Raw genomic sequence first — 13,868 nt, forward strand, 5'->3', positions numbered from 1 at the left:
AGTCCCATGAAGCAGAGAGGCTGTTGCCAGCAGCCTTCCTGTACCTAACAACTTTTAGAAAAACAATAAAACTAGAAAAACTTCTAGGATCTCCCCTAGCTGTGACCGGCTCTTCTGGGCACATTTTCTAAACTGAGTCTGGTAGGAGGGGCCTAGAGGGAGGAGCCAGTCCACACTATTAAACTCTTAAACCGCCAGTGTCTCCCAAGGGACCCGTCTATACCCCATGGAACTAAATGGACCCCAGCATCCTCTAGGACATAAGAGAAACTTAATTGGTCTAACTGCAAGGGTCAGCCCCAATTGACCTTGTGGTGAGAGGGGGAAGGTGAGTGGGGTGTGAGGGAAGAATGATGATGGAGGAGAAGATGGGGCAATGGTATGAAGGAAGGAGAAGACTGATGGAGAAGAGAATGTGGTCTGAGTGTGATGGGGTAGAATAATGGAGAAGAGGATAGGGCCAGGGTGTGAGGAGATAAGGAGGATGGAGGATAGTAGAAGGCCAGAGTGTGAAGGAAGGAGGAGGGTGACGGAGGAGATAATGTGTCAGGGGTGTGAGGGAATGAGGATGAAGGAAAAGATGTGGATAGGGTGTGAGGGATGAAATTAGATAAAGGAGAGGTGCTAGGGTGTGAGGAAAGGAGGGTGTTGGAGAAGAGGATGGGTCTGGGATATGAGGCAAGGAGAATTATTTTGGAGAGGAGTGGTTGTGTTGTGATCGAAGGATCAGGGTGATGTACAGTAGATGTACATGCAGCATACTGTAGGTCTGTGTATGCATGTATGTGTACATAGTCACAGTGAAGCATCACTTTACTGAAATGTACGGTGGCCACTGCTAATCATGTAATAATTAGCAGGACATAGAATAATAGAGAGCACATATAAACTGAACACAAATGACACTGACGAAAATAGGTTTCTTTCCAGGTGTGTTTCCTCTTGTTTACTTACATATGTGGATAAACTTATTCTTTGAATGTTCATTCAGCTGGTTTTACCACATTGTCACATTTTGTGCTTGATCGGGAAGGAGAATGATGTAGTAGAGGATGGAGTCTGGTTGTGAGGAAAGAAGAAAGATGGAGGAGGGATGTGGCCTCAGGGACAGGGAAGAAGGAGGATGAAGGAGGAGATGAGGCTGGGGTGTGTGGGACGGGGGTTTATGGAGGGGAAGATTGGGCCACTGTGTGAGGGAATGAGGATGAAGGGGATGGGGCTGGGGTGTGAGAGGGTGTTGGAGGAGATGAAGGGGCCAGAGTAAGATAGAAGGGGGTGAGTAGAGAATGTGGCTGAGGTGTGAGGGAAGGAGGATAACTGAGGAGAGTATTTGGCCAGGGTGTACAGGAAGTAGGATAATGTAAGATAAAATATGGTTGGGGTGTGAGGGAAGGAGAAAGGTGATTGAGAAAAAGGAACAGGGCTAGAGTGTGAGAAAAATAGGTGGGTGATGAAACAGTGGATGTGTTCAGGGTGTTAGGGATGGAGGATCTTGTCAGGGTGTGAGGGAAAGAAAATTATTATGTAGGAGAGGATGTGGCTGGGGTATTAGGTAATGATGATGATGATGATGATGATGATGATGATGGAGAAGATGTGGTTTGGGAGTGAGATAATGAGGATGATGGTGGAGAGGATGTGGCTGGGGTATTAGGTAATTATGATGATGATGATGACGATGATGATGATGATGGTGGAGAAGATGTGGCTCAGTTGTGAGGTAATGAGGATGATGGTAGAGAGAATGTGGCTTGTGTGTGAAGTAATGAGGATAATGGTAGAGAGGATGTAGCCTGGGTGTGAGATAATTAGGATGATGGTAGAGAGGATGTGGCTCGGGTGTGAAGTAATGAGGATGATGGTGGAGAGGATGTGGCTTGGGTGTGAGGTAATAAGGATGACGGTGGAGAGGATGTGGCTCTGGTGTGAGGTAATGAAGATGATGGTGGAGAGGATGTGGCTCGGGTGTGAGGTAATGAGGATGATGGTAGAGAGGATGTGGCTCCGATGTGAAGTAATGAGGATGATGGTGGAGAGGATGTGGCTCGGGTGTGAGGTAATGAGGATGATGGTGGAGAGGATGTGGCTGGGGTGTGAGGCAATGATGATGATGGAGGAGAGGATGTGGCTCGGTTGTGAGGTAATGATGATGATGGTAGAGAGGATGTATCCTGGGTGTGATGTAATAATGATGATGGTGGAGAGAATGTGGCTTGGGAGTGAGGTAGTGAGGATGATGGTGGAGAGGATGTGGTTTGTCTGTGAGGTAGTGAGGATGATGGTGGAGAGGATGTGGCTTGGGTGTGAAGTAATGATGATGATGCTGGAGAGGATAAAGCCTGGGTCTGAGGTAATGAGGATGATGGTGGAGAGGATGTGGCTCGGGTGTGAGGTAATGAGGATGATGTTGGAGAGGATGTGGCTTGGGTATGGGGTAATGAGGATGATGGTAGAGAGGATTTGGCTCCGGTGTAAAGTAATGAGGATGATGTTGGAGAGGATGTGGCTTGGGTGTGGGGTAATGAGGATGATGGTGGAGAGGATGTGGCTCGGGTGTGAGGTAATGAGGATGATGGTGGAGAGGATGTGGCTTGGGTGTGAAGTAATGAGGATGATGGTAGAGAGGATGTAGCCTGGGTGTGTGGTAATGAGGATGATGGTGGAGAGGATGTGGCTCAGGTGTGAAGTAATGAAGATGATGTTGGAGAGGATGTGGTTGGGTGTGGGGTAATGAGGATGATGGTGGAGAGAATGTGGCTTGGGTGTGAGGTATGAGGATGATGGTGGAGAGGATGTGGCTTGGGTGTGAAGCAGTGAAGTTGATGCTTGAGAGGATGTGGCTGTGGTGTGAAGCAATGATGATGATGCTGGAGAGGATATAGCCTGGGTCTGAGGTAATGAGGATGATGGTGGAGAGGATGTGGCTCGGGTGTGAAGTAATGAGGATGATGCTGGAGAGGATGTATCCTGGGTGTGATGTAATTATGATGGTGGTGGAGAGGATATGGCTTGGGTGTGAGGTAATGAGGATGATGGTAGAGAGGATGTGGCTTGGGTGTGAAGTAATGAGGATGATGGTAGAGAGGATGTGGCTTGGGTGTGAAGTAATGATGATGATGGTAGAGAGGATGTATCCTGGGTGTGATGTAATAATGATGATGGTGGAGAGAATGTGGCTTGGGAGTGAGGTAGTGAGGATGATGGTGGAGAGGATGTGGTTTGTCTGTGAGGTAGTGAGGATGATGGTGGAGAGGAAGTGGCTTGGGTGTGAAGTAATGATGATGATGCTGGAGAGGATAAAGCCTGGGTCTGAGGTAATGAGGATGATGGTGGAGAGGATGTGGCTCGGGTGTGAGGTAATGAGGATGATGTTGGAGAGGATGTGGCTTGGGTATGGGGTAATGAGGATGATGGTAGAGAGGATTTGGCTCCGGTGTAAAGTAATGAGGATGATGTTGGAGAGGATGTGGCTTGGGTGTGGGGTAATGAGGATGATGGTGGAGAGGATGTGGCTCGGGTGTGAGGTAATGAGGATGATGGTAGAGAGGATGTGGCTCGGGTGTGAGGTAATGAGGATGATGGTGGAGAGGATGAGGCTTGGGTGTGAGGTAATGAGGATGAGGGTGGAGAGGATGTGGCTCGGGTGTGAGGTAATGAGGATGATGGTAGAGAGGATGTGGCTCGGGTGTGAGGTAATGAGGATGATGGTGGAGAGGATGTGGCTCGGGTGTATGGTAATGAGGATGATGGTAGAGAGTATGTAGCCTGCGTGTAATGTAAGGATGATGATGCTGGAGAGGATGTATCCTGGGTGTGATGTAATGATGATGATGGTGGAGAGAATGTGGCTTGGGTGTGAGGTATGAGGATGATGGTGGAGAGGATGTGGCTTGGGTGTGAAGTAGTGAAGTTGATGCTTGAGAGGATGTGGCTGTGGTGTGAAGCAATGATGATGATGCTGGAGAGGATATAGCCTGGGTCTGAGGTAATGAGGATGATGGTGGAGAGGATGTGGCTCGGGTGTGAAGTAATGAGGATGATGGTGGAGAGGATGTGGCTTGGGTTTGAGGTAATGAGGGTGATGGTGGAGAAGATGTGGCTTGGGTGTGAAGTAATGATGATGGTAGAGAGGATGTGGCTTGGGTGTAATGTAATGATGATGATGGTGGAGAGGATGTGGCTTGGGTGTAATGTAATGATGATGATGGTGGAGAGGATGAGGCTTGGGTGTGAGGTAATGAAGATAATGGTGGAGAGGATGTGGCTCGGGTGTGAGGTAATGAGGATGATGTTGGAGAGGATGTTGCCTGGGAGTGAAGTAGTGAGTATAAAGCTTGAGAGGATGTGGCTGGGGTGTGAGGTAATGATGATGATGCTGGAGAGGATGTGGCTCGGGTGTGAGGTAATGAGGATGATGGTGGAGAGGATGTGGCTGGGGTGTGAAGTAATGAGGATGATGCTGGAGAGGATGTGGCTTGGGTGTGAGGTAATGAGGATAATGGCGGAGAGGATGCGGCTCGGTTGTGAGGTAATGAGGATGATGGTGGAGAGGATGTGGCTCAGGTGTGAGGTAATGAGGATGATGGAGGAGAGGATGTGGCTCAACTGTGAAGTAATGAGGATGATGCTGGAGAGGATGTGGCTTGAGTGTGAGGGAAAGAGGATAATGGTGGAGAGGATGTGACTCAGATGTAAAGTAATGAAGATGATGGTGGAGAGGATGTAGCCTGGGTGTGAGGTAATGAGGATGATGGTAGAGAGGTTGTGACTTGGGTGTGAAGTAATGAGGATGATGGTGGAGAGGATGTGGCTCCGGTGTAAAGTAATGAGGATGATGGGGGAGAGGATGTGGCTCAGGTATGAAGTAATGAGGATGATGTTGGAGAGGATGTGGCTTGGGTGTGGGGTAATGAGGATGATGATGATGATAGAGAGGATGTGGCTGCGGTGTAAAGTAATGAGGATGATGGTGGAGAGGATGTGGCTCAGGTGTGAGGTAATGAGGATGATGGTGGAGAGGTTGTGACTTGGGTGTGAAGTACTGAGGATGATGGTGGAGAGGATGTGGCTTGGGTGTGAGGTAATGAGGATGATGGTAGAGAGGATGTGGCTTGGGTGTGAAGTAATGAGGATGATGGTAGAGAGGATGTGGCTTGGGTGTGAGGTAATGAGGATGATGGTAGAGAGGATGTGGCTTGGGTGTGAAGTAATGAGGATGATGGTAGAGAGGATGTGGCTTGGGTGTGAAGTAATGATGATGATGGTAGAGAGGATGTATCCTGGGTGTGATGTAATAATGATGATGGTGGAGAGAATGTGGCTTGGGAGTGAGGTAGTGAGGATGATGGTGGAGAGGATGTGGTTTGTCTGTGAGGTAGTGAGGATGATGGTGGAGAGGAAGTGGCTTGGGTGTGAAGTAATGATGATGATGCTGGAGAGGATAAAGCCTGGGTCTGAGGTAATGAGGATGATGGTGGAGAGGATGTGGCTCGGGTGTGAGGTAATGAGGATGATGTTGGAGAGGATGTGGCTTGGGTATGGGGTAATGAGGATGATGGTAGAGAGGATTTGGCTCCGGTGTAAAGTAATGAGGATGATGTTGGAGAGGATGTGGCTTGGGTGTGGGGTAATGAGGATGATGGTGGAGAGGATGTGGCTCGGGTGTGAGGTAATGAGGATGATGGTAGAGAGGATGTGGCTCGGGTGTGAGGTAATGAGGATGATGGTGGAGAGGATGAGGCTTGGGTGTGAGGTAATGAGGATGAGGGTGGAGAGGATGTGGCTCGGGTGTGAGGTAATGAGGATGATGGTAGAGAGGATGTGGCTCGGGTGTGAGGTAATGAGGATGATGGTGGAGAGGATGTGGCTCGGGTGTATGGTAATGAGGATGATGGTAGAGAGTATGTAGCCTGCGTGTAATGTAAGGATGATGATGCTGGAGAGGATGTATCCTGGGTGTGATGTAATGATGATGATGGTGGAGAGAATGTGGCTTGGGTGTGAGGTATGAGGATGATGGTGGAGAGGATGTGGCTTGGGTGTGAAGTAGTGAAGTTGATGCTTGAGAGGATGTGGCTGTGGTGTGAAGCAATGATGATGATGCTGGAGAGGATATAGCCTGGGTCTGAGGTAATGAGGATGATGGTGGAGAGGATGTGGCTCGGGTGTGAAGTAATGAGGATGATGGTGGAGAGGATGTGGCTTGGGTTTGAGGTAATGAGGGTGATGGTGGAGAAGATGTGGCTTGGGTGTGAAGTAATGATGATGGTAGAGAGGATGTGGCTTGGGTGTAATGTAATGATGATGATGGTGGAGAGGATGTGGCTTGGGTGTAATGTAATGATGATGATGGTGGAGAGGATGAGGCTTGGGTGTGAGGTAATGAAGATGATGGTGGAGAGGATGTGGCTCGGGTGTGAGGTAATGAGGATGATGATGATGATAGAGAGGATGTGGCTGCGGTGTAAAGTAATGAGGATGATGGTGGAGAGGATGTGGCTCAGGTGTGAGGTAATGAGGATGATGGTGGAGAGGTTGTGACTTGGGTGTGAAGTACTGAGGATGATGGTGGAGAGGATGTGGCTTGGGTGTGAGGTAATGAGGATGATGGTAGAGAGGATGTGGCTTGGGTGTGAAGTAATGAGGATGATGGTAGAGAGGATGTGGCTTGGGTGTGAGGTAATGAGGATGATGGTAGAGAAGATGTGGCTTGGGTGTGAAGTAATGAGGATGATGGTAGAGAGGATGTGGCTTGGGTGTGAAGTAATGATGATGATGGTAGAGAGGATGTATCCTGGGTGTGATGTAATAATGATGATGGTGGAGAGAATGTGGCTTGGGAGTGAGGTAGTGAGGATGATGGTGGAGAGGATGTGGTTTGTCTGTGAGGTAGTGAGGATGATGGTGGAGAGGATGTGGCTTGGGTGTGAAGTAATGATGATGATGCTGGAGAGGATAAAGCCTGGGTCTGAGGTAATGAGGATGATGGTGGAGAGGATGTGGCTCGGGTGTGAGGTAATGAGGATGATGTTGGAGAGGATGTGGCTTGGGTATGGGGTAATGAGGATGATGGTAGAGAGGATTTGGCTCCGGTGTAAAGTAATGAGGATGATGTTGGAGAGGATGTGGCTTGGGTGTGGGGTAATGAGGATGATGGTGGAGAGGATGTGGCTCGGGTGTGAGGTAATGAGGATGATGGTAGAGAGGATGTGGCTCGGGTGTGAGGTAATGAGGATGATGGTGGAGAGGATGAGGCTTGGGTGTGAGGTAATGAGGATGAGGGTGGAGAGGATGTGGCTCGGGTGTGAGGTAATGAGGATGATGGTAGAGAGGATGTGGCTCGGGTGTGAGGTAATGAGGATGATGGTGGAGAGGATGTGGCTCGGGTGTATGGTAATGAGGATGATGGTAGAGAGTATGTAGCCTGCGTGTAATGTAAGGATGATGATGCTGGAGAGGATGTATCCTGGGTGTGATGTAATGATGATGATGGTGGAGAGAATGTGGCTTGGGTGTGAGGTATGAGGATGATGGTGGAGAGGATGTGGCTTGGGTGTGAAGTAGTGAAGTTGATGCTTGAGAGGATGTGGCTGTGGTGTGAAGCAATGATGATGATGCTGGAGAGGATATAGCCTGGGTCTGAGGTAATGAGGATGATGGTGGAGAGGATGTGGCTCGGGTGTGAAGTAATGAGGATGATGGTGGAGAGGATGTGGCTTGGGTTTGAGGTAATGAGGGTGATGGTGGAGAAGATGTGGCTTGGGTGTGAAGTAATGATGATGGTAGAGAGGATGTGGCTTGGGTGTAATGTAATGATGATGATGGTGGAGAGGATGTGGCTTGGGTGTAATGTAATGATGATGATGGTGGAGAGGATGAGGCTTGGGTGTGAGGTAATGAAGATGATGGTGGAGAGGATGTGGCTCGGGTGTGAGGTAATGAGGATGATGATGATGATAGAGAGGATGTGGCTGCGGTGTAAAGTAATGAGGATGATGGTGGAGAGGATGTGGCTCAGGTGTGAGGTAATGAGGATGATGGTGGAGAGGTTGTGACTTGGGTGTGAAGTACTGAGGATGATGGTGGAGAGGATGTGGCTTGGGTGTGAGGTAATGAGGATGATGGTAGAGAGGATGTGGCTTGGGTGTGAAGTAATGAGGATGATGGTAGAGAGGATGTGGCTTGGGTGTGAGGTAATGAGGATGATGGTAGAGAAGATGTGGCTTGGGTGTGAAGTAATGAGGATGATGGTAGAGAGGATGTGGCTTGGGTGTGAAGTAATGATGATGATGGTAGAGAGGATGTATCCTGGGTGTGATGTAATAATGATGATGGTGGAGAGAATGTGGCTTGGGAGTGAGGTAGTGAGGATGATGGTGGAGAGGATGTGGTTTGTCTGTGAGGTAGTGAGGATGATGGTGGAGAGGATGTGGCTTGGGTGTGAAGTAATGATGATGATGCTGGAGAGGATAAAGCCTGGGTCTGAGGTAATGAGGATGATGGTGGAGAGGATGTGGCTCGGGTGTGAGGTAATGAGGATGATGTTGGAGAGGATGTGGCTTGGGTATGGGGTAATGAGGATGATGGTAGAGAGGATTTGGCTCCGGTGTAAAGTAATGAGGATGATGTTGGAGAGGATGTGGCTTGGGTGTGGGGTAATGAGGATGATGGTGGAGAGGATGTGGCTCGGGTGTGAGGTAATGAGGATGATGGTAGAGAGGATGTGGCTCGGGTGTGAGGTAATGAGGATGATGGTGGAGAGGATGAGGCTTGGGTGTGAGGTAATGAGGATGAGGGTGGAGAGGATGTGGCTCGGGTGTGAGGTAATGAGGATGATGGTAGAGAGGATGTGGCTCGGGTGTGAGGTAATGAGGATGATGGTGGAGAGGATGTGGCTCGGGTGTATGGTAATGAGGATGATGGTAGAGAGTATGTAGCCTGCGTGTAATGTAAGGATGATGATGCTGGAGAGGATGTATCCTGGGTGTGATGTAATGATGATGATGGTGGAGAGAATGTGGCTTGGGTGTGAGGTATGAGGATGATGGTGGAGAGGATGTGGCTTGGGTGTGAAGTAGTGAAGTTGATGCTTGAGAGGATGTGGCTGTGGTGTGAAGCAATGATGATGATGCTGGAGAGGATATAGCCTGGGTCTGAGGTAATGAGGATGATGGTGGAGAGGATGTGGCTCGGGTGTGAAGTAATGAGGATGATGGTGGAGAGGATGTGGCTTGGGTTTGAGGTAATGAGGGTGATGGTGGAGAAGATGTGGCTTGGGTGTGAAGTAATGATGATGGTAGAGAGGATGTGGCTTGGGTGTAATGTAATGATGATGATGGTGGAGAGGATGTGGCTTGGGTGTAATGTAATGATGATGATGGTGGAGAGGATGAGGCTTGGGTGTGAGGTAATGAAGATAATGGTGGAGAGGATGTGGCTCGGGTGTGAGGTAATGAGGATGATGTTGGAGAGGATGTTGCCTGGGAGTGAAGTAGTGAGTATAAAGCTTGAGAGGATGTGGCTGAGGTGTGAGGTAATGATGATGATGCTGGAGAGGATGTGGCTCGGGTGTGAGGTAATGAGGATGATGGTGGAGAGGATGTGGCTGGGGTGTGAAGTAATGAGGATGATGCTGGAGAGGATGTGGCTTGGGTGTGAGGTAATGAGGATAATGGCGGAGAGGATGCGGCTCGGTTGTGAGGTAATGAGGATGATGGTGGAGAGGATGTGGCTCAGGTGTGAGGTAATGAGGATGATGGAGGAGAGGATGTGGCTCAACTGTGAAGTAATGAGGATGATGCTGGAGAGGATGTGGCTTGAGTGTGAGGGAAAGAGGATAATGGTGGAGAGGATGTGACTCAGATGTAAAGTAATGAAGATGATGGTGGAGAGGATGTAGCCTGGGTGTGAGGTAATGAGGATGATGGTAGAGAGGTTGTGACTTGGGTGTGAAGTAATGAGGATGATGGTGGAGAGGATGTGGCTCCGGTGTAAAGTAATGAGGATGATGGGGGAGAGGATGTGGCTCAGGTATGAAGTAATGAGGATGATGTTGGAGAGGATGTGGCTTGGGTGTGGGGTAATGAGGATGATGGTGGAGAGGATGTGGCTCGGGTGTGAGGTAATGAGGATGATGATGATGATAGAGAGGATGTGGCTGCGGTGTAAAGTAATGAGGATGATGGTGGAGAGGATGTGGCTCAGGTGTGAGGTAATGAGGATGATGGTGGAGAGGTTGTGACTTGGGTGTGAAGTACTGAGGATGATGGTGGAGAGGATGTGGCTCAGGTGTGAGGTAATGAGGATGATGGTGGAGAGGATGTGGCTCAGGTGTGAGGTAATGAAGATGATGTTGGAGAGGATGTGGTTTGGGTGTGAAGTAATGAGGATGATGGTGGAGAGGATGTGACTTGGGTGTGAGGTAATAAGGATAATTGTGGAAAGGATGTGGCTGGGGTGTGAGGGAAAGAGGATAATGGTGGAGAGGATGTGACTCAAGTGTAAAATAATGAAGATGATGGTGGGGAGGATGTAGCCTGGGTGTGAGGTAATGAGGATGATGGTAGAGAGGTTGTGACTTGGGTGTGAAGTAATGAGGATGATGGTGGAGAGGATGTGACTTGGGTGTGAGGTAATAAGGGTAACGGTGGAGAGGATGTGGCTGGGTTGTGATGGAAGGAGGATGAAGGAGTAGAGAATGTGACTAGGGTGTGAGGGAAAGAGGATAATGGTGGAAAGGATGTAGCTTGGGTGTGAGGTATTGATGATTATGTGGAGAGGATGAAGCCTGGGTGTGAGGTGATGATGATGATGGTGGTGGAGAGGATGTGGGGTATTATGGAAAGAGAAGGGTGATGGAGAAGAGGGTGGGATGGAGTGTGAGAGAATGAGGAGGAGGATGGAGGAGAGCATGTGGCTAGGTTGTGATGTATGGAGATGATGGAGGAGAAAATTTTATTTTTTTATAGTAATTAAGCAATTGGACCTATCTTCATGCATATTCTACATAATTAGTATCTACTCTGCAGATATTTCATATGGACATATATACTAATATTTTAATTTACTCTTATTTCATGTTAAGGTAATGGAATCTCCAATAGTGCTGAAGATGGCAGTGCCTTAAACTTATCATCAAGTCAAGATTCCAATTCACAAAAACCAGAGCACAGTATTAGAGAAGAAACCAAAATCATTCTTACTGGCCAGTTGCTGACTGTATTTGTACCATCAGTGTCCACCGTGGTGCTCATTGTGTCTCTGCCTCTCAATGTTCTGGCCATCATCATGTTCCTGTTCAAGATGAAGGTCAGGAAGCCAGCGGTGGTCTACATGCTGAACCTTGCGGCCGCTGATGTGCTCTTTGTGACTCTGCTGCCTTTCAGCATCGCTTATCGATTCTCCGGGAATAACTGGATGATTGGAGAAGGAATGTGTCGCTTCTACATCACAGCATTCTACTGCAACATGTACTGCTCCATCCTACTCATGACTAGCATCAGTGTGGACAGGTTCCTGGCCTTGGTGTATCCAATGCAGTCTCTCTCCTGGCGCACCACGGGCCGAGCTTGGCTGGTCTGTGTCTGTATATGGGTGTTATCCATAGGCGGCACTGTACCACTTCTCATAAGAGAGCAGACGCAGTACATTGCTGCATTGGGTACCACAGCTTGTTACGATGTGCTGGACATTGAAGATCTGCAGAGCTTTTACATTTACTATTTCCTCACTATTATCTCCACTTTCTTCTTCTTGCCTTTGGTCATTACAGTTTTCTGTTACATTGGAATCATCCATAACCTGAGCTCCCCCAAACTCGAAAACTCTTTTAAGCGATCTCGCGCTTTGTTTCTGACGGTGATTGTGCTCTGTGTGTTTATACTTTGCTTTGGACCAACTAATGTCATCTTTTTAGTTCATTATCTTCATTTTCCTAAGAAACCTAATCCGTCTCTGTACTATGCCTACATCCTGTCCGTCTGTATTAGCAGCATCAGTTGTTGTCTTGATCCTCTTATCTATTACTATGCGTCCTCCCAGTGGCAGAGATATGTGTACAGCTTGCTGACTTGTAACAGAGGTGGGGAATTACCATCAAAAGAACGTCAGAGGAATGTTCACACCAAACAACCCGCTGCACGGGCTCTGCTAGCATAACTGAACAATTATAATGGCGGCTTCTTGCTTTCGCATGTACGTAACATTACCACTGCCCTTACAGGAGACTGTTGGTACCTTTCCTTGTATCCTGCCCTTACATTATAATAAATGCTTGAAAAAACAGTAGTTGCTGTTTTGTTCATATGTTTGTAAATCCAGTCATCAGGACACAGAGACATGTGAGTTCACTGCTGTGCTGTTTATTCCCTCACCAACTCCAGGCACACACACACTGGACCACCCACTTCCCAGCATCCCCCTGGTCCCAGGGACCAGCACTGAAGATTCAGGCTTACACATATTAGTACTGGAGTGTCTACAAATATTCAGCATTCTAATACACTAACATCACATCCTCTTTTCTTTAAAGATAAGCCCTGTACGCTTCAATGCAACAATTAACAACGTCATATTAAGAACACCATCCAACACGTTTCAATGAGTCTCTCAGGTCTGCCTATTTCCCTTTTGGGTCTTTCATACACAGTCTGTGTTTCATCGACCATGTTGGACCTTTCTAGAATCGTGGTTTGTTCACCATTATCAGGATCATCATACATGTCTGAAGAATACCCTTCATCTGTCATGTTGTCTTCATTATGGTTAGGTTGAGATCTTAAATCCACCCGATTTCTTCTTACTTCCGTTCCCCACTCTGTACGTATAGTATAAGATCTTGGTGCTACTTGTGTTTGCACAATACCTTTCTGCACCCAAATACCTTTCTCGTGATCTCTGAGACAGACTTGGTCACCCGATTTTAGATCAGATAAACGTTTTGCTCACCTGTCATGGAACAGTTTCTGTTTCGCCTGTTGACGTTCCTTACTCAGTCTGACCAACGCTGAGTTATGTGTATTAAGCAGTTCATCATGTATCGGGAGATTTGCTCTAATCCTCCTTCCCAATGTACCCTGTAACTTTCACTTTGGCTGGATGAATTTTAGGTTTTACTCTGTAAGTCTTATAGTCTTGAAACTATATTAAATTCACCTGCGCGCCAGTATCAAGCTTAAAGGGAATGACAATCTCTTTCACAGTTAAAGGGACAATCCATGCTTTCTTATCTGCACTGCAAAGTTCAATGCAATCCACAGAGAATTCCTCTGTTTGTTTAACAGCATGCACATTGGTTGTTTCACTTTTCATTTTACAGCATTTGGCAAAGTGATTAAGTCTACCACATTTCATGCAGGTTTTACCATAAGCCGGGCACATTTTAGGATTGTGAGCATTTCCACATCTACTAAATATTTCCTTATTAGACTGTGGCTTAGACTGCTTCATTCTTGAGAATGGAGGTTTGCTTGGCTCTGTTTTCTGCACCACATAGACAGCACCATCAGCGTCCTTGTGTAACTTTTTGGCTTGAAATCTAGTTATTTCTGCAGATCTACACATAGTCAGGCCCGGCGACAGGGGGGGTCAAAGGGGACAATCGTCCCGGGCCCCAACGTTGTGAGGGGCCCCGAGGTCCGGCTGCGGCAGTGTGGCGGCTGCAAGCTCATCATGGATGGAAGTAATTATATACATCGCAGCAACGAGCCGCCGCACCGGCCGCCCGCTGTGTAGTTAATAGCAGCATGATGCTGCTATTAACTATACAGCGGGCGGCTGGCGCGGCATTGCATTGCCGCAATGTATATAATTAGCCAGCACTACAAGAACAGCGGCACCCCTGTGGTAACCCCCCTCTGCCCCAAGGTCAG

At 47.9% G+C, this 13,868-nt stretch overlaps 1 protein-coding gene across 1 annotated transcript; it reads left to right on the forward strand.

Moving 5' to 3' along the window:
• Window positions 1–350: 350 nt before the first annotated feature.
• LOC135053129 (proteinase-activated receptor 1-like) lies at window positions 351–12,156 on the forward strand. Its single transcript, XM_063957464.1, has 2 exons — window positions 351–426; window positions 11,084–12,156. Exons 1-2 carry the CDS (start codon window positions 351–353, stop codon window positions 12,154–12,156), a joined length of 1,149 nt encoding a protein of 382 aa, XP_063813534.1.
• The last annotated feature ends 1,712 nt before the right edge of the window (window positions 12,157–13,868 follow it).

The sequence above is a fragment of the Pseudophryne corroboree genome, chromosome 1, assembly GCF_028390025.1.
Source record: "Pseudophryne corroboree isolate aPseCor3 chromosome 1, aPseCor3.hap2, whole genome shotgun sequence".
NCBI lineage: Eukaryota > Metazoa > Chordata > Amphibia > Anura > Myobatrachidae > Pseudophryne > Pseudophryne corroboree.

Coding starts and splice junctions, on each gene's coding strand:
- LOC135053129 (XM_063957464.1), top strand. CDS start 351: ATGATGATGGAGGAGAAGATGGGGCAATGGTATGAAGGAAGGAGAAGA. Junction 427..11,083: donor GAAGAGAATGTGGTCTGAGT/GTGATGGGGTAG, acceptor TTTCATGTTAAG/GTAATGGAATCTCCAATAGT.